Here is a 19,591-nt window from a genome sequence, read left to right as displayed (position 1 = left end):
GGATGGACCTGGCTCAGGTGTGCAGGAATTCCCCTCTGGAGAGGGCCAGGAGGAGTTTGGGAAGTGGAAGCTGACCCTGGAAGGGCAGTGTCTCCCAGGTGAGCAGCAAACAGCAAAGCTGACCCCAAATTTGGGTCCTCCAGTGCTCTGGTTTGGATCTCCCAAGGAAGTCCCTGTGGGGATAAAGGAGCACCAAAAGGACACCTCTGGAATAAGGGGCAGGGAAAGGGGTGCCCAGGTGTGCAGGAATTCCGCTTTGGAGAGGGGCAGGAGGAGTTTGGGAAGGGGAAGCTGAGCAGTGCTGCGTGTGTTCCTCTCATTCCCAAAATTGGTCCCCAAGGCCTTGGATCCCACCCCGGGAATGTGATTCCAGCCTCGCCTGGCTGCCAGAGCTCAGCCAGAGCGCCCAGGTGAGTCCTGCTGGGAAGGAGCTGCTGCTCCAGGTGCCTGTGGCGGGGAGCTGAGAGAAAACCAAGGACAGGATGGGTTCAGAGTGACAGAACTTTATTGTAACAGCCAGAGCTTCCTATCCTACAGGAACGTGGGAATGGGGACCCAGAATCTGGGAATTCGGGGGGCTGAGTGGCAGTGGCTGGAGCCAGGAAGGAAAATACTGCAGGATTCTGGGTGAGGCACTTCCAGGGCTGGCTCCAGGAGCTCTGGAGCATCGGGATTGGGATGGGCCAATGGGGGCAGCCAGGTCAGGTACAAGCTGGGGTCAATAAATACAAAGGCAAGGGAGTTTTCCAGCTTTAGGCTGAAAGAGGGAAGATTTGGATTCCATTTTAGGAAGGAAATTCTTCCCTATGAGGGTGGTGAGGCCCTGGGATGGATTTCCCAGAGCAGCTGTGGCTGCTCCTGGATCCCTGGAAGTGCCCAAGGCTGGATGGAGCTTGGAGCAAGCTGGGACAGTGGAAAGTGTCTCTGCCCATGGGCTTTGAGGTCCCTCCCAACCCAAACCAGGCTGTTCCCAGGGCAGTTAAATAGGAACCAATTCCCAGATTTTAGGAGCTGGAACTGCTGTGTGGAGCTTGGAGAGAGGGAGGGATTATGGGAATCAAGGGGTTTGAGACATTTTAGCTTTGGTGAAGGAACGAGGGGCCCCTCAGAGGCAGGGAAATGCCCTGAGGTGGCCAAGGGCCCCCAGGTTGTCACCAGATCTGTCAATCCGGGTGACAAATCCATCCCTGGGGTTGTTTTCCTCCCTCTCCCCCAGTGTGGAAACCTGGATGGTACTTTCCTGTCAGGAATCACCCTCAGAGCAGGGAAAGGGTTTGGCAACACCAGTAAAGGGACCGATGGCAGCTGCTAAAATGGGTAGGGATACTTCCCTCGTGCTTGGCACATTCCAGGGGGTGACTGCAAATCCCCTGGGAAGGGAGCCATAGAGAGGAAGGTGCAGGGAATGGAAGAGTCCCTAAATTCCTGGGGTGGTTCCAGCTGTAACTGGGAATGGAGCTGTGAACTGGGATGGTGGAAAGACAAGGGACAGCCTGGACAGGACCCTCATCCTTCATCCCTTGGATGTGGGCTGGAGTTCAGGAGGAAGAGCTTCCCAGGTGCTTTCGGTCCGTGTTCATCCCGTTCTCCTAGGAACATTCCCCGGGGGCCCCGGAGCTGAACTTGGGCTGGGTCCTGGTGGCTGCAGTCCCCAGCACGTCCTGGGCTCTCCCAGGGCCACCTCGGCTTGGCTCCACGTGCCCTGAGCCCTGGGCAAACAGCCGTGAGTTCCGCAGGGTGCTGGCAGAAACTGGGAGAGGGGGAAAGGTTAAAACCCTTCCATCCTTCCCCGTTTCCTGGATCGGAGGGATCACAGCACTTACGAGGCTTTGGCCGGGAGTGGACAGCGCTGATGACGGTGGGAATGGGCTGCTCCATGCTGGGAAGGGAAGGACACAGCGTGAGGACGTGGCTGAAGCTCTCCCAGAGGGGTGGAAAGGGCTGGAATTTGGCCTGGGGGAGTTGGGATAGTGGTAGGACCAGGATGGGCTTCAACAGCCCCTGGGCAAAGCACCTGGAGAAGGTCTGGAACCTCAGCCTGGGGAGTCTGAGGAAGACTTGGGAGCAAGAAACAGGATTGAATTGCTGGGAATCACCAGGGTTTGCTCCTTCTTTGACCAAACCTTCAGCACCCGACTCAGAGCTTGGGATTTGGGCAGGCTGGGCTTTGGGAGGTGTCCTTGCCCAAGGCAGGAGGTGGGATTCTGTCCCCCCAGGTGTGCTGGTGCATCTCTTCCCCACCTGAGGTGGAGGAATCCTGGCCCACCTGTTCTCCTCCCCTTCCACGAGCTTCCTGTAGGTGAGGATCTCCACGTCCAGGGCCAGTTTGATGTTCATGAGCTCCTGGTACTCCCGGACCAGGTGAGCCATGTGCTCCCGGCTGCGCTGCAGGGCCTCCTCCAGCCCAGCCACCTTGGCCTTGGCGTCCCTGAGGGTCCCCTCGCCCTGCTCGCCAGCCTCGCGGATGTGCTCCTCCAGGTACAGGCACTGGAGTGTGGAAAGGGAGTGAGGGGGCTTGGGAGAGGGAATTCCACACCTGTCCTGTTATCCTACCCTGCACACACCTGTCCTGTTATCCCACCCCAGCACAGATATCCCACCCTGCACACACCTGTCCTGTTATCCCACCCAGCACACACCTGTCCCATTATCCCACCCAGCACACACCTGTCCTGTTATCCCACCCTGCACACACCTGTCCCATATCCCACCCCAGAACACACCTGTCCCATATCCCACCCTGCACACACCTGTCCTGTTATCCCACCCAGAACACACCTGTCCTGTTATCCCACCCAGCACACACCTGTCCCATATCCCTCCCAGAACACACCTGTCCCATATCCCTCCCAGAACACACCCGTCCCTTATCCCACCCAGCACACACCTGTCCCATATCCCACCCAGCACACACCTGTCCTGTTATCCCTCCCAGCACACACCTGTCCCATATCCCACCCAGCACAGATATCCCACCCTGCACACACCTGTCCCATATCCCACCCAGCACACACCTGTCCTGTTATCCCTCCCAGCACACACCTGTCCCGTTATCCCACCCAGCACACACCTGTCCTGATATCCCACCCCAGCACAGATATCCCACCCAGCACACACCTGTCCCATATCCCTCCCAGCACACACCTGTCCCATATCCCTCCCTGCACACACCTGTCCCGATATCCCTCCCTGCACACACCTGTCCTGTTATCCCACCCAGCACACACCTGTCCTGTTATCCCACCCAGCACACACCTGTCCCATATCCCTCCCAGCACACACCTGTCCCATTATCCCACCCTGCACACACCTGTCCCGTTATCCCACCCCAGCACAGATATTCCACCCTGCACACACCTGTCCTGTTATCCCACCCTGCACAGATATTCCACCCAGCACACACCTGTCCTGTTATCCCACCCAGCACACACCTGTCCTGTTATCCCTCCCAGCACACACCTGTCCCGTTATCCCTCCCAGCACACACCTGTCCCATATCCCTCCCAGCACACACCTGTCCTGTTATCCCACCCAGGACACACCTGTCCTGTTATCCCACCCTGCACAGATATTCCACCCAGAACACACCTGTCCTGTTATCCCACCCTGCACACACCTGTCCTGTTATCCCACCCCAGCACAGATATCCCACCCTGCACACACCTGTCCCACCTATCCCGTTATCCCACCCAGCACCCACATCTGTCCCGTTATCCCACCCTGCACACATCTGTCCCGTTATTCCACCCAGCACAGATATCCCTCCCTGCACACACCTGTCCTGTTATCCCACCCTGCACACACCTGTCCCATATCCCTCCCAGCACACACCTGTCCCATATCCCTCCCAGAACCCACCTGGCTCTTCTGGGACACGATGCAGGAGCGGAGTTTCTGGATGCGGATGTTCAGATCCGCGATTTCCCGCCGGCTGTCGAGGAGGTGCCCCCCGAAGGAGCCGGACTGGGAGCTGCTGTCGGTGAGCTGTGGAGAGAGGGACAGGAGTGCCCTGGCATCACCTGGGTTACCTGGGGACAGATCTGGGGCTCGTTCCCCTCCTCTCTGGCTGTGGCTCCTGGGACCAGTCACATTCCTGCTCTTTGAAGAGCTGGAAGGACATTTTCCATCTCCACTGGGTTCCTCCAGTGTGGAAAGCCCGGAGTAACAAAACCCTGGATTTACCATCCAGAGCTGATCATGGATAGTGCCTTGTCCCTCCCTCCATTCCCAGGGCCAGCCCATCCCTCCCATCCAGGCCAATCCCTCCTGTCCTTTCCCTGCCTCTCCCAGCACAGAGCAGGGACCTGGTACCTTCCTCCGGGTGAGGGCCTCGGCCTCTTCCCAGCTCCGCAGGGCCAGAGCCTCATACTGGGCCCTGACGTCCTCCACGATCCTGCCCAGGTCCGGCCGGGAGCAGCTGTCGATTCCCAGCACCACGGAAATGTCCTTGATTTCCGTCAGCAGCTCCTCCAGTTCCTGCAGAGCCACGGGACAGCAGGAAAGAACACAGAGCTGGATGTTCATGGCACAACTGGGGTGGGAAGGTGCTCAAAGCCCATCCTGTCCCACCCCTGCCATGGCAGGGACACCTCCCGCTGTCCCAGGCTGCTCCAACCCTGTCCAGCCCGGCCTTGGGCACTGCCAGGGATGGAGCAGCCACAGCTGCTCCGGGAAATCTATTCCAGGGCCTCCCCACCCTCACAGCGAAGAACTTCTTCCCAGGATCTGGTCGTATCCCAGATTCCCAGTAGTCAGAGAGAGCTCCAGGTGGGCTGTGCTTGGCAGAACAGCTTCCATGTGGAGAGAGGGACAATTCCCAAGTTTTCACTCTCTGGAGTTGGGGATCTGGTATTATTTGCTCCATAAAATCCAGACTCAGGTTAAGTTGGGGTTTGGGATCTTCGGATAGAACCTGGTAAGATTCTGATGAAACCGTGCCTTTGGACTAGTCCAGGATCAGGGAGAATCCTGGGATCCTTAAGGCTGGAAAAGACCTGTAGGATCACCAGATCCCAACTGTTCCTCAGCAGTGCCAAAGCCACCCCTGACTGTGTCCCCAAGTGCCACATCCACACATTCCTTGGGCATTTCCAGGAACGTGGACTTCATCCCTGCCCTGGGCAGCTGTGCCAGGGCTGGACAACCCTTTCCAGGAAGGAATTGTCCCTAATATCCAACATAAACCTTCCCTGGCATTTCCTCTTGTCCAGTCGGTCACTCCCCAGGAGCAGAGCTGGAACTAATGATCATGGACCAATATCCATTGGTATCCATGCTGAATGTGAGAGTTTTGGGAAAACAAAGGCTGTGTGGATCGCTCCACAGCCTGTGGGGATGGAAAATGCCCTTTCCAAGCTCTGCTGTGCGATCCAGCAAGGCTGGGGCTGCTCTTTGTGGTACCAGAGCCTGATTTCGGGCTCCTCAGGGAACCAGGAGCTTTTATCCCACTGCTGTTTAATCCATTTCTTTGTTAAATTCGGAGCAGGTAAGAAAATTTGTGTTTATTTGGAATATCAGATCATTTAGTGAATGAAACCCTCAAACTACTTATTTATTAATGAGAATTAATTAATCATTTTCTCCTGATCCATCCCAACAAGCAAATTTTACCTCGTTTTCCCTCCCCCTGGGAAAGTGTCTGTACCTGATGCCATCAAATCCACAGAGAAGGTGAGACAGGAGAGGCTGGGGATGAGATTTTTGTATTAATTGGGGGTTAAAAACCACAGCTTTTTGTGGAACCCATGAGAAATCAGGTGGAGATCCTGGAGCAGGGCCTGATTTCCATAAAAACTGGGCTCAAATTGCCTTGCATGAGGAATAATCTCATTTTAGAGCAGATCAGGCAGTTGTGCTGGGAGGCAGCTCCAGCCTCTCCATGCCTCAGTTTCCCACACAGAATGTTCATATTCCTCCCACAGGCATAGTAATTGTTTGGATTGCTGGAGTTTAGATAAATCCTGAGTGTTCCTGAAATGCTGATCCTGCTGGGTGACATTTTCCAGGCCTGAATCAGTGTTCTGCTGGAGGCCCTTCCCCCCTGGCTGCAATCCTGACTGGGGATCCCTCGTTTTCCTGGGGAAGGAGGAGGCTGGCCTGGGTTTCAGAGCATCCAGGTTCTCCAGGTGTCCTGGTTTTTGGGTTCTTCCTGGATTCTGAACACTTGGCTCACTTGGGCCAAGGTCTGGGGCAAACCCCATCCCTGAGGGCAGGACCCAACAGCCAGTTTGGGATGAGGTTGGAATTCTCAGCTGTTCTGGGGGGACCCCAGGCCCCCGCAGAGGCTCTGGGGCAAAAGGAATGGTCTGGCCCCATCCCAAACTGCTTTTGGGATCAGCACCTCAGGTCCTGAGCAATGGAATGGCTGTGACACCCTGGCCAAGCTCCCAGGCGGGTGGAAATCCAGGATCTGTCCCCAAAATGCATCCCAGCCCTCTCCAGCTGCGTTCCCACCTGCTCGTAGATGGTTTTCTTCAGCTCCAGCAGCTCCTGGAGCCCTTTGAGCTTCACCTCCAGCTCCGTGCGGTGCAAGGTGCTCACATCCAGATCCTGCAGGGATGGAAAGGGATTCATCAGTCCAGGATTCATCATTCCCACTGCTCCCCATCCCCAGGAGTGCCCTGCGGGCTCCATCCCTGGCAGGACACATTGGACAGGGCTTGGAGCACCCTGGACAGGGAAGGTGTCTGCCCATGGAGGGCTGGAATGGGATAAGCTCCTTCCCACCCAACCCATTCTGGGATTTATTAACAGGGATGTTTGGAACTGCTCTGCAGCTGGGGAGGCTCCTTTGAGAACCTTTTCCCTTTGTTTTGTGGGACTTGTTGGTGGAAGGATCTGTTGGGCCAGGCAGGGCTGGGCCATTCCCCTCCCAGCTTTTGTTTCCCATTTATTGAAAACTTGGGAGCCGTCCATGGAAGTGTCCAGGAATGCCTTTCCTGAGGAGTGTGCCAGGGAAAACATGGAATTAGCCAGGATGGGTACTTGTGGGGAACATTCCCTCTCTCCAACACCCTTATCCTACTCCCAGATTGGGGGTTTTGATATAAAATCCCAATTCCAGCTGATTCCCACTGGCTCCTGCCGGAGTGGGAGCTCTACCTGGGGTTTGCCAAGGGCGTGGCCCCTCTGCAGGGAACAAAGCAAATCCTTTATCAGTTCCAGCCTTTCCCAACCTTAATGGCATCCGAGGGAATACAGGGAGGAGGAGGCAGCTGGGGAAGGGTTTGGAACCCCTCAGGCCAGGGAAATCCCAGGGTGCAGGGATGGGGACAGTCTGACCAGGAAATCCCAGGGTGCAGGGATGGGGACAGTCTGACCAGGAAATCATTCCCAGGGTGCAGGGATGGGGACAGTCTGAGCAGGAAATAATTCCCAGGGTGCAGGGATGGGGACAGTCTGACCAGGGAATCACAGGGTGCAGGGATGGGGACAGTCTGACCAGGAAATAATTCCCAGGGTGCAGGGATGGGGACAGTCTGACCAGGAATTCCCAGGGTGCAGGGATGGGGACAGTCTGACCAGGAATTCCCAGGGTGCAGGGATGGGGACAGTCTGACCAGGGAATCCCAGGGTGCAGGGATGGGGACAGTCTGACCAGGAATTCCCAGGGTGCAGGGATGGGGACAGTCTGACCAGGAATTCCCAGGGTGCAGGGATGGGGACAGTCTGACCAGGAATTCCCAGGGTGCAGGGATGGGGACAGTCTGAGCAGGAATTCCCAGGGTGCAGGGATGGGGACAGTCTGACCAGGAATTCCCAGGGTGCAGGGATGGGGACAGTCTGACCAGGAAATAATTCCCAGGGTGCAGGGATGGGGACAGTCTGACCAGGAAATCCCAGGGTGCAGGGATGGGGATGCTCTGACCAGGAATTCCCAGGGTGCAGGGATGGGGACAGTCTGACCAGGAATTCCCAGGGTGCAGGGATGGGGACAGTCTGACCAGGAAATCCCAGGGTGCAGGGATGGGGACAGTCTGAGCAGGAATTCCCAGGGTGCAGGGATGGGGACAGTCTGACCAGGGAATCACAGGGTGCAGGGATGGGGACAGTCTGACCAGGAAATAATTCCCAGGGTGCAGGGATGGGGACAGTCTGACCAGGAATTCCCAGGGTGCAGAAATGGGGACAGTCTGACCAGGAACTCCCAGGGTGCAGGGATGGGGACAGTCTGACCAGGAAATCACAGGGTGCAGGGATGGGGACAGTCTGACCAGGAATTCCCAGCGTGCAGGGTTGGGGATGCTCTGATCCCCAGGTGCTGCCGGGGGATTTTCAGGAGCCACTCCAGACTCGCCCTCCTGTGGAACTGGGACTCATCCCCTCCCTGTCCTCCTCCAGACCTTGTTATCCCAAACCAGCTGAGCCTGGATCACCTCCAGGCCCTTCCCTGACTGTGCAGGGCTGGGTAGAGCCCATCCAGTGGGAAACTTCCCTTCCTGCTGACCTTTTTGAGCTCCATGAAGGTGAATTCCATCCCGCTGCAGAGGCGAATTTCATCCTCGTACCTGCAGAGCCCAAAGCAACTCATGTCCCAGGGCAACTCAGGGACACTCAGAGTTGTCTTGAGACCCCCAAAGTATCCAAACTTTCTGCTTTTCCTGCTTGTCCCCCCTCCTTGAGGCATCATGGGCAGGAGTGAGAAGAAGCTGCCACATTCCAGCTGCCCTGGAACACCAGGAGCACTTTTGGGATGCAGAATTCCAGAGCAGAGAGAAGGGAGCTTTAACTGGGATTTCATCTGGGGGCTGGGGAGCCTCAGGTTCTTCACAAAGAGACAGGGGATGGGGGAGGGCATCGGGCTCTGCCCAAACTCCTCAATTTCACCCCAAACCTTTTCCATTCTGCTCACATTTCCTCGAAGTTTCACTTCCAGGGTCGGAGTCTTCCCAAGGGAGAAAACTTGGGCTTGTGAAAATTCTGAGAATTCTGGACTGGTGTCATAACTCAGCCCAGGTGATTTGTGAAGGCACACAGGCAAAGGAATTCATGGAAAACTGCCCATGGAGTGGAAGGAAACCAAAGCAGGATGGGGTGGAGTCCTGAGTGTCCCTGTGAAGAACGAGCCCTGCAGGTGTTTAAATCCCGGTGGGATAGGGCAGGGCCGGGGAGCAAAGCCTCAGTCCAGGGGCAAAAGGAGCAGGAATTGGGGAATATTCCAACCCTTGTTGGCTCCTGGGACAGGGATTTGGGATCCCAAAAGCCACAGGGTCCCTTTTGGGCCTGGCAGTGCTTGGTCAGAGTAGAACGATGGGATGGGAAGGGGCTCCTTTCCCATGGGAAACCTCCTCCTTTCCCATGGGAAACCTCCCGCAGCAGCTGGACACGTGTGGGAGCGGTGGGAGTGATGGATCAGAGCAGGCTGAGCTCTCGGGGAGGTCCTGGCTCCCCTGCTCTTCCCTCAAACCTCAGGCTCCTCTTAGCCTAAGGGGCACATGACATTCCACAGAATCAGGGAATCATTAAGGTTGGAAAACCCTTGGAGAGCATCGAGCCCAACCATTCCCCTAGCACTGCCAGGGCCACCCCTGACCATGTCCCCAGGTGCCACAGCCACACAGCTTTGGTGGCTCCAGCCCTGCCCTGAGCAGCTGTGCCAGTGCCTGGACACAATTCCAGTGAGGAATTTTCCCCAATATTCAGCTAAACCTCCCCTGGCAGACCTTGAGCTCATTCCTGTTGTTCCCTGGAGTAGAGCCCAACACCCCCCAGCTGTCCCCTCCTGTCAGGAGCTGTGCAGAGCCACAAGGTCCCCCCTGAGCCTCTTTTCTCCAGGATGAGCCCCTTCCCAGCTCCCTCAGGAGTTCTCCAGACCCTCCCCTGGTGCTCCAGCCCTTCCCCAGCTCCATTCCCATCCCTGGTCACTCTCCAGCCCCTCAGGGTCTTTCCTGGTGGAAGGGGCCCCAAAGTGACCCCATTTCCAGACTGAACTCCTTGGACACGTCACCAAAGGGCCCTAAGGGAAGCTGAGAGCTTTGGGAACGAGGTGAAATGGGATCTCCCAACAGACTGAGGACAGGAACATCAGGAATGCAGCCGTGTGCTGCTGGTGGGGTCCGGTGCATCCAGTCACAAGGTTCCCGGGAGCCCAGAAGGTTTTGGGGAGTACAAAGTGTGGAAATGGGGGGCTGTGCCTGGTGAAGGGGAGCAGATGTTGGGAAATGAGGGAAGCTGTGCTCAGGAGCTGACTTGGAAATATCCAAAGCAGCTCCCTGGAGCTGCAGCTCCCTCCCCGAGGGGACCATGAGGGCAGGGGGTGTGTGACAGTCACAGCTTTGGACACTCCTGGGGTTCCTCCTGAGTCCCCCTCAGTGCTGAACTCGCCCTCTCCTTCCCTGCTTTTCCACAGCAGCGGCTGATGGGATTTACCTGTGTGGTCTGCACTGCTCACCTGGAATGTCAGCCCAGCTGGAATGCTGTCAGCCCTGCTGCTGTCACCCTGCTGCTGTCAGCCCTGCTGCTGTCACCCTGCTGCTGTCACCCTGCTGCAATGCTGTCAGCCCTGCTGCACCGGGAGGGACCACGCTCAGTGCCTGTCTGTGGCCCCCCTTCCTCCTCCTCCTTGCACTCAGCTCAGGCCCAGTGTGCCCCCAGTGTGTCCCAGTGTGCCCCAGTCTGCTCCAGTCTATCCCAGTCTGTCCCAGTCTGTCCCAGTCTGTCCCAGTGTGTCCCAGTGTGCCCCAGTGTGTCCCCAGTGTGTCCCCAGTCTATCCCAGTCTGTCCCCAGTCTGTCCCAGTGTGCCCCAGTGTGTCCCAGTCTATCCCAGTCTATCCCAGTCTGCCCCAGTCTGTCCCAGTGTGCCCCAGTGTGCCCCAGTCTGCCCCAGTCTGTCCCCAGTCGTCTGTCACAGTCTGCCCCAGTCTGTCTCAGTATGACCCCAGTCTGCCTCAGTGTGACCCCAGTGTGCCCCAGTGTGACCCCAGTCTATCCCAGTCTATCCCAGTCTGTCCCCAGTCTATCCCAGTCTGTCCCCAGTCTGCCCCAGTCTATCCCAGTTTGCCCCAGTCTGCCCCAGTCCATCCCAGTCTGCCCCAGTCCATCCCAGTCTGCCCCAGTCCATCCCAGTCTGTCCCAGTGTGCCCAGTCTATCCCGGTCTGCCCCAGTGTGACCCCAGTCTGCCCCAGTCTGTCCCAGTCTGTCCCCAGTCTGCCTCAGTATGACCCCAGTCTGCCCCAGTCTGCCCCAGTCTATCCCAGTGTGCCCCAGTCTGTCCCAGTCTGTCCCAGTCTATCCCCAGTCTGTCCCAGTCTGTCCCAGTCTGTCTCAGTATGACCCCAGTGTGACCCCAGTCTATCCCAGTTTGTCCCCAGTCTATCCCAGTCTATCCCAGTGTGCCCCAGTCTATCTCAGTCTGTCCCAGTCTGCCCAGTCTATCCCAGTCTGTCCCAGTGTGTCCCAGTCTGTCCCCAGTCGTCTGTCACAGTCTGCCCCAGTCTGTCTCAGTATGACCCCAGTGTGTCCCAGTCTATCCCAGTCTGCCCCAGTCGTCTGTCCCAGTCTGTCCCAGTGTGCCCCAGTCTGCCCCAGTCTATCCCAGTCTGTCCCAGTGTGCCCCAGTCTATCCCAGTCTGCCCCCAGTCTATCCCCAGTCTGTCCCCAGTCTGCCCCAGTCCATCCCAGTCTCCCCCGCCCTGGGCGCTGGCAGGGCAGATCTCCAGAGCTCCAGAGCTGGCCCAGCTGGCCCAACGCGCTCCTGCCCCGCTCCCAGGCTGTGACTCAGCCCGGGCTGGAGCTGGAGCATTCCAGAGGCACATCCCAGCGTTTATCTCCCGGGAGATAATCCCGGGGCACCGCGGGAGGGCCCATCCAGCCCTTCCTGCACTCAGCACACCTGAGACAGCGTCTGCTCGCCCCGGGCTCCTTCCATGGAGCAACATGCAGGGAACCAGGTCTGAGGGAGGCTGTGCTCCCTCCTGGAGGTGCCTGTCCCTCTCCATCGTCCCTTTGGAATTGCTGCTCCATGGCAGAATCATCTGAGGAGAAGGGGGGAGTGTCCCAGTGAGTCCCATCCCGGTGGGTTTGGGAAGCTGTCCCTGACTCCCCCAGGCACACTCCCCATCCTGGAGGACTTGGGGTGTTGCCATGCCCATGGGGGTTTCCATCCAGAATGCCACAGCCTGGCTGAGGGCACCACTCCAGTGGGAAATCCAACTGGTTGTTCATTTTCCCTCCCCCAGAATTCCCTGGGGAAAAGAAACCTCCTGGACTTGCCTGGTTTGTACAGAGATTTGCTCCAGAAATGTCCCTGGGCTGGGCCAGGGCTGGATGGGGCCTGGGAATTCTCTCCCTGTGAATCAGTTTTGAGGGATGAAGCATCCCAATTGTGTCCCATCCCCTTGTCCAAGTCACTGGAAAATCACAAGAAATCCAGTGGGGAGAACCCTTGGGCAGCACCTTCGCCCCTAAGGTCAGCTGGACAGCCCTGGAGTGTCAGAGCTGGCAATTCCTGCCCCACCTCTGGAAGTGTCCAAGGGCTGGGGACACCCTGGGAGGGTGGAAGGTGTCCCTTCCCGTGGCAGGGTCCTCTCCCACCCAAACCAGTCTGGGATTCTGTTCCTCGGGGGAGCGCAGGGAGGGCCAGGTGCTCCAGAGAGGGATGGCAGGGCCTAACCTTTGCATTATCCAAATAAACAGCAGGCAGGCACCTCCCATGAGGAGTTCAGGACTTTTTGGGCACCTGGGTGTCATTTGAAGGACTCCCAGGAAGATGATTTCAGTGTAAGGTGAAGAATCAAACTCCTGGTTCTTATTCCTGTCAAATTCCTCACAACATTCCTTATCCTTGGCACTGCTCAGGCCCCTGGAATGCTGGGCTTGGGGTTCCTCACAAGACCCTGAGGTGGGAATAGAGCTGGGGAAGGGCTGGAGCACCAGGGGAGGGTCTGGAGAACTCCTGAGGGACCTGGAGGGCTCAGTCTGGAGAAGAGGAGGCTCAGGGGGCCCTTGTGGCTCTGCACAACTCCCGACAGGAGGGGACAGCCAGGTGGGATTCAGTATCCACTCTCAGGGGACAAGGGGAAAAAAAGCCTCAAGTTCCATCAGAGGAGGTTTATGTTGGATATTTGGAAAAATTTCCATGGAAACAGTTGTCCAGCCCTGGCACAGGCTGCCCAGGGACTCCCCACCCCTGGAAGTGTCCAAAACTGTGTGGATGTGGCACCTGGGGACTTGGGGTCAGCAGTGACCACAGTGGTAGGGGGTTGATGGATGGATCTGATGATCTCCAAGGGCTTTTCCAAGCTGAATTGATTCCATGATTCCAACCCGCTGTGTGCTGATTAGGGCATTTCACTGCTGGGTCTCGGTTAGAAGGAGCTGCCAGCCCTTCCCTAATTTGCAGCCACCTCGAGGAGGGCTTAAGGAGCTGGAGAATCCTTGGATAGAACTCCCTGGAGGGGGCACGGATGGTTTGTGCCTCTCCTCAGGAGTGGGTTTGGATCCCAACAGGGATTTTTGCTCCTCCTGAGTCCCTTGGCACCACTTTGGGTTGGACAGTCTCTCCCCAGGGGAGCCTGCAGAGCTCCAGGAAGGTGCTGAGATCAGTGGGAGAGAAAGGAGCTCATTTGGGATTCTCCTGTGGGATGCAAATGAGCACCATAATGAGGGAGGCATTGTCTGCTCCCCCGTGACCCAGCTGCTCTCCCTTATCTGCACATCTCCAGAGATAAGAGGAGCTCCCCAGAGATAAGAGGCAGCTGCACCTCCCCCGACCTTTGGCTGCCTCCCTGTTCTTGGTCAGGACCATTTGGGACACAATTGGTCAAAGCAGAGTTTGGCAGAAATGCTTCGGGTGAAGGGGGAAAGGAAGAGATCCCACGGTCATGGAATAGAATATTCCTTCTTTATGAAGGAATTCCTCCCTGTGGGGGTGGGGAGGGCCTGGAATGGATTTCCCTGGATCCCTGGAAGTGTCCAAGGTTGGAAGGGCTTTGAGTGGAAGGTGTCTCTGCCCATGGCAAGGGTGGCACTGGATGATTCTAAAGGTCACTCCTAACCCATTGTGTGATGATGAATATCCTGAGCTGGAAGACACCCACAGGGATCATCAAATCCAACTCCTGGCCCTGCCCATGTAGCCAGGAGCGTTGTTTTTTGTACTGAGCAGCCTGGTCCAGAAATCACTTTGGGGACAAAGTTCCGGCTTGTGCTAATTTTGTGGAGAATAAACATTCCCTGTTTTCATGGCTGTCACTCCAACAATGCCATTCCCTGAGTTGTTCCCTGGCAGAGGCTCCTCTCAGACCCTGCTCTCCTTGGAATTGCATTATTCCACCTTTCCTTTCACCTCTCATTAACCAGCAAGACGTTGTGATCCTAAATTCCCTACTTCCTACACCAAACTAGGAATATTTTCCTGGGCATCTCAGGCTAGCTGAGCTAAATCAATGCCACGCTGTTCCCTGTGCCCAGCTGAATCCCCCTGGATGTGGATAGACATGGACATGGGCACCTACTTGCTCCGGAAGGTGTCCATGGTGCTCAGCACCTTCGTCAGCTCCGACTCCAGGTTTTCCTGCTCGTAGTTGAGCGCCTTCATCTCCTGGTTCATTTTGCTCACATATTGCTCATAGATGGCCTTGATGTCCGAATCAGAGTGGGAATTGTCCTGGTCCTTCAGGAAGTTCCACCTGGTTGTCAGGATCTTGTTCTGCTGCTCCAAGCTCTGGACCTATGGGAGAGGTTTCAGAGGGGTCAGTGACACTGAGGGCCACAATCGAAGCGTGGCAGGGCTGGAGATTTTGGAGACCTTCAGAGGACCTGCCAGAATCAGCAGATTTCCAGGGAAGAATGAGGAATCCCTTCAAAATTAGGCCTGAGGATGGAGGGTTATGGAATCATGAATGGTTTGGGTTGGAAGGGACCTTAAAGATCACCCAGCTCCATCCCCTGGCATAGGCAGGGACACCTCCCTCTTTTAGGGGACTTTTAGGGGTTTTATACATTACCCACCAATTAATTCCTCAATAGAACACGGTGACATCAAAACAGACACAGTGACATTGGAATAAACATATGACATCAAAATAACCAGTGATATCAAAATAACCATGTTCACACTGGGCTAAACACAGCAACACTGGGATAGAGGAGTCACTGACAACAGGAATGGTCAGTTCTGTCCCTTCTGTGTGTGCCTGTGGACTATTGGAAACACCTCCAGCATCACCAGATCCAGGTGTTGAGGCCATCACGATAAAGCCAAGGCTGCAGATCCACCCCAGGTCACACAGGGATGTCCAGGGTCAGGGAAGGGCAGATTTCCTACCCCAGAGAGCACAAAGAGAGGGAACCTGCTGGGCTGCGAGGAATTACAGCATGGAGAGGTTCAGGGAATGAATCAGGCTTTTTGCAGAGCAGCTCAGACAAAGCTCTGGAGAACACCCCAGGTAATTACAGACTCCAGGTGAGCTCCCTGTGCTGGCACTGAGAGGACAACGCTGCCCTTCCATCACCTGCCTTTGAGGAACCTGCTCCTCTTTCCCAATATTCCCAATCTCACCAGTGACACTCCAAGTTTAACAGTTCTTATCTTCAAAGCTCTTGGCCAACTCCAATTAATTGGCTAATTGCTACCTCTGGGAGCAACCCCAGTCACGTTTTGGCTGGAGATGCCAGAGTTGCCTCCAAGTTTCCCGTGTTGCATTCCGGGATGACTCAGGGCCGATGCCATGCCCGGAGCACTGGGGGCAGGAGCCATCAGACCTCCAGGCTTGGCCTGGGGTCCAAAGAAGAGGCAGAATTCCAGCTGCTGACCCAGATGTGGCACCATCTTTCTCCAAATCCTTCTTTTCAGGACAGAAAGAGCAGCCAAGCAAAGCAGAACCATTCCAGTGCCTGGGAGTTCCCAGCAGAAGGGATGGGAGTGTTGGGATGTTCCAGGTCTCACTCTTAAGAGACCTCATCCTTCCCTCCTGGGATGAGAATGGATTGTGCTGGCTGTTGTTCCATGTCAATCTTTAATTAATTCCTAACCTCCTTCCTCTTCCTAATCCTCAGCTGCTCCTTTTATCCCTCAATTCCTGCTCGCAAACCATCCACGGACTCAGCCGGTTCCATCTTGGCTTCCAACATCTGTTTGGGACTGGATGATCTTAAAGGTCCCTCCTGACCCAAAGCACTCCACGATTCTGTGACTCCTGCAATGTCCCCCTCAGTGGAAATCCCCCTTGCAGAGCCTTTCAGCGGGAGCTTTGCAGAGGGATCACCCAGATTTGTCCTCATTCCCGGGATTTTCATGCCTGAACACACAAGTGGCCAAAGTTTGGTCTTTGCAGACCCTCCTGTCTGGGCTGCTTGGGATGATGGCAGGGCTTCAAACAGGGCCTCCAGGGCTTGGCTTTTCCCTGTCTTCGTTTATATCTGTCTGGAAAATAAAAACCAGCAGATCTGTAACAGCCGGAAAACCACCAGCACCAGACTCCTGCAGCTGTGTGGTCAATTATCCCTGGAATCACCTGCTGGGGATTGAGAACATCTGAATCCCTGATTATAAAGCCAGGTTCTCTCTGACAAGGAAGTCTCGTTCCCTTCCTCTGGAATGAGGGCCTGGGGCAGGTGCCTGAAGTTGCCACTTGATGCAGCTCTTGAAGCCTTCAAAGGAGCTCAGGAGCTTCAGTCAGAGACCTTGGCCAGGGGGTGTTTGTGCCCCTGAACCCCTGGCCCAGGATCCACACGGATCAGGAGGTTGCTGGGAAACCTGGAACTCTCAGTTCTTCCCTCCACGGTGTCAGGGAACAGGCCTGGCTCTGGCACATGGGGTTTTGTCCCTTTCCCCTACTCCCATCCCTGGTCTGAGGGCCCAGCAAACCCCAACCTCTCTGCCTAGACAGTCCAAATTCCAGCCTCTGCTGTGTGGGTGTTTCCCACACCAAGTGTTCTCTAAATTCCCCATGCCACAATCTTGGAAAGGCTCACAGGAGGAGGCTGTGCCCATCCATGAGAGCCAAGTCTGGGCCCTGTTGGCGCTGCCAGGTGTGACTGGTCACAACCGTTCCCCTTGGAGAGATCCACTGGAGATGTTCCCACGGCCTTCTCCTTCCCAGTGTGAATCCTGGTCCTTGGAGAGTTGAAATGAATCAATCCCAGGCTGCTGGAGGCTGGCAGGGAGAGCTGCATGAAGCAATCCCGGAGATTACATCTGTTTACGGAGCAGGGCTCTGCAGGAACCTGCCTGCTCTGGGAGTTGTTTTCCTTGGAGAAACTTCTGCTTCTCCTGGCTCCGCAGAGATGAAAGCAACGCTTTCTTGGCCCCTCTCCTCAGAAGCTTGGAGGCAGTGGCTGGGGGGTCCCAGGTGGAGGTGGGGATGGGTTTCTAGGGATGAGTTTCCAGCTCTCTTTAGCAGTCAGAATTGGAGCTGCTGCCAAAACTGGCGTCACTGCCCCTGGTTGTTCGGCCACTCCGGGGTCCATGGTGCCTCCACAACTCTGCCGAGGCTGCTCTGGGGGTCCCCCAGGAGCTGCCTAGGGTGACAGGCACAGCCCCCAGGGATGCTACCTAACCCTCCTCACACAGGGAGCTCAGAGGGAATAACTAATTGGGTAACCAACTAATTAGCCGGATGTGCCAGCAGACCCGGCGGTCCCCCAGAGCCCCTCCCCACCCCAGCCAGGTGCTGTCCCTACCTTCTCGATCAGGGTCACGAACTGGTTGTTGAGCACTTTGATGTCCTCCTTCTCCTGCTGCCGCACAGCCTGGAACTCGGTGTCGATGTCCAAGCGCACGGCGGGCGGCAGCTTGCCCTGCCCGGGGAGCGGCGAGCGGGGCGAGCCCCGCAGGATGCCCGGGGAACCGTGCCCGTGGCTGCCCGGGGAACCGTGCCCGTGGCTGCCCGGGGAACCGTGCCCGTGGCTGCCCGGGGAACCGTGCCCGTGGCTGCCCACCGAGCCGTGCCCATCGCTGCCCACCGAGCCGTGCCCATCGCTGCCCACCGAGCCGTGCCCATCGCTGCCCACCGAGCCGTGCCCATCGCTGGCCCCGCCGTCGGGGCTCATCCTCGCCGCCGCCTCCCCGGAGCTCAGGGAGCCGCTGGAGAAGGCAGAGCTGGGGTTGGTCATGCCCGGGCTGGGCTCCGGGGGAGGGAGAGGCGCCCAGGAGGGAGAGAAGGGTGAAGGTTTGTGGCTCTGCTGCCTCCGAGAGAGGAGCAGCAGCGCAGCCGGGCCGGGGCGATTCCGTCTCCTGCTCTTGTGGGCTGGTAATGAATTCCAAGCACCTGTTCTGCGATGTTCATTAAACGGAGGAGGGTGGAACCCTTGATGGAAATCCAGATCAACCTGTTGGCGCTTTTTTTTTTTTCCCTATGGTTTTTTTTTTTTTTTTTTCCTTCTTATTCCCTCCTCTGTCTGTTCCCTCCTTTCTTCAGGAGCTTGTTTGTGTGAGGAGGACTCAGGCCCTTGCAGCAAAAACAAACCCTCCCAGGTAATTCCGGCTGCCAGCAGCTGCCTCATTCATCCTTAAAAGGTGAGGAAAGGAATTGGAGGTGCTAGGCTTGGGAAGGACTGCTCCAGGCACAGCTCTGCATGAGGACTTGGCACACGGAGCCAGCATCAGCCCCTGGCTGCTTTCCAGCCCAAATTTTTTTTTTTTTTTTTTTTTTAATACAGGAGGGTCTAAAACCATAAAGAGTCTGAATTGACTAAAGAAGGAGTTGGGAAATGCATCCAAAGCTTGGTATGGCTGGAGCTGCTCCTACTGTGTCACCACATGGGCACAGCATGGATGGGACTGGTGCTCGGGTGCTTTAGAGAGGATAGGTCTGGTTTTAGCAATGTTAGGTCTAGTTTATGGATAATGGGTCTGGGTTCAGGGAGGATAAATCTGTTTTTAGAAATGGTAGGTCTGGCTTTTGGGAAGATAGATCTGGTTTAGGGAACATAAACCTGGTTTTGACACCCCCGGGAGTGGGGTCCAAGAGTGCTGAGGTTATTAATTCATCTGCTCTGGCAGCACCAGAGACCCTCAAAACCTCTGCACCCGAGGTGGATCTCAGGTGCCCAAATCCATCTTTGACAGCCCCATTCCCATTCCCCAAAAGCCCTATGAAAGCTGGAGATACAAAACCCCTCTGAATTTCAACGAATTCTGGTGTCCCACCCTTAAATCCCTGTTTGGTACAAACTCACCCTGGACGTGGTTTCTGCTTTGCCTCCGTTTCTCCTGCGAAGCTTGGGAAAGAAGAACTCCCGTCTGTGCCTTGATTTGTGGCATCCTTGGGAAGGGGGATGGTCTTCTCTGGCCATCCCAATTTCCATTTTGTGGGAAAGCTGCTGCTTTGCTGCTCTGGTTCTGCTCCACACTGGAGCTTCCCTTCCAAGGGAGGTGAGGGAAGGTGAGGCTGGATCTGTGCTCTGACAAGAAATGTCTGCTGAGGAGCAGCTGCGGTTTGGGAAGGACTTCCCAGGGAAGGGGACCTGTTCCAGTGGGTTTGACCTTTCCTTCAGGTGGAATTGCAATATATTGCCAGAAATATATTGCCAGAAATGGGGGTTTTCCCCCTGTCCACCTTCCCAAAACATCCTTTCCAGGAAAAATGCATTTGAACAGCCGGTCACTCACTCAGTGGGTCCTTGGCAGGACTTCTCACGGCAATCCC

The 19,591-nt window shown here is 56.2% G+C and overlaps 1 protein-coding gene across 1 annotated transcript; it reads right to left on the bottom strand.

Annotated features, from left to right (window-relative positions):
* Window positions 1–487: 487 nt before the first annotated feature.
* Window positions 488–18,263, bottom strand: LOC115491353 (keratin, type II cytoskeletal 80). The gene is made up of 9 exons (XM_030259217.4): window positions 17,625–18,263; window positions 14,456–14,670; window positions 8,447–8,507; window positions 6,454–6,549; window positions 4,312–4,476; window positions 3,859–3,984; window positions 2,267–2,487; window positions 1,824–1,879; window positions 488–1,750 (listed from the first exon to the last, which is right to left on the bottom strand). Exons 1-9 carry the CDS (start codon window positions 18,054–18,056, stop codon window positions 1,590–1,592), a joined length of 1,533 nt encoding a protein of 510 aa, XP_030115077.4. The 5' UTR covers window positions 18,057–18,263; the 3' UTR covers window positions 488–1,589.
* Window positions 18,264–19,591: the final 1,328 nt, after the last annotated feature.

This window comes from Taeniopygia guttata, chromosome 29 (assembly GCF_048771995.1).
Source record: "Taeniopygia guttata chromosome 29, bTaeGut7.mat, whole genome shotgun sequence".
Taxonomy (NCBI): domain Eukaryota; kingdom Metazoa; phylum Chordata; class Aves; order Passeriformes; family Estrildidae; genus Taeniopygia; species Taeniopygia guttata.
The sequence above is the reverse complement of the archived record's forward strand: the minus strand, read 5'-3'. Positions and strand labels throughout refer to the sequence as shown.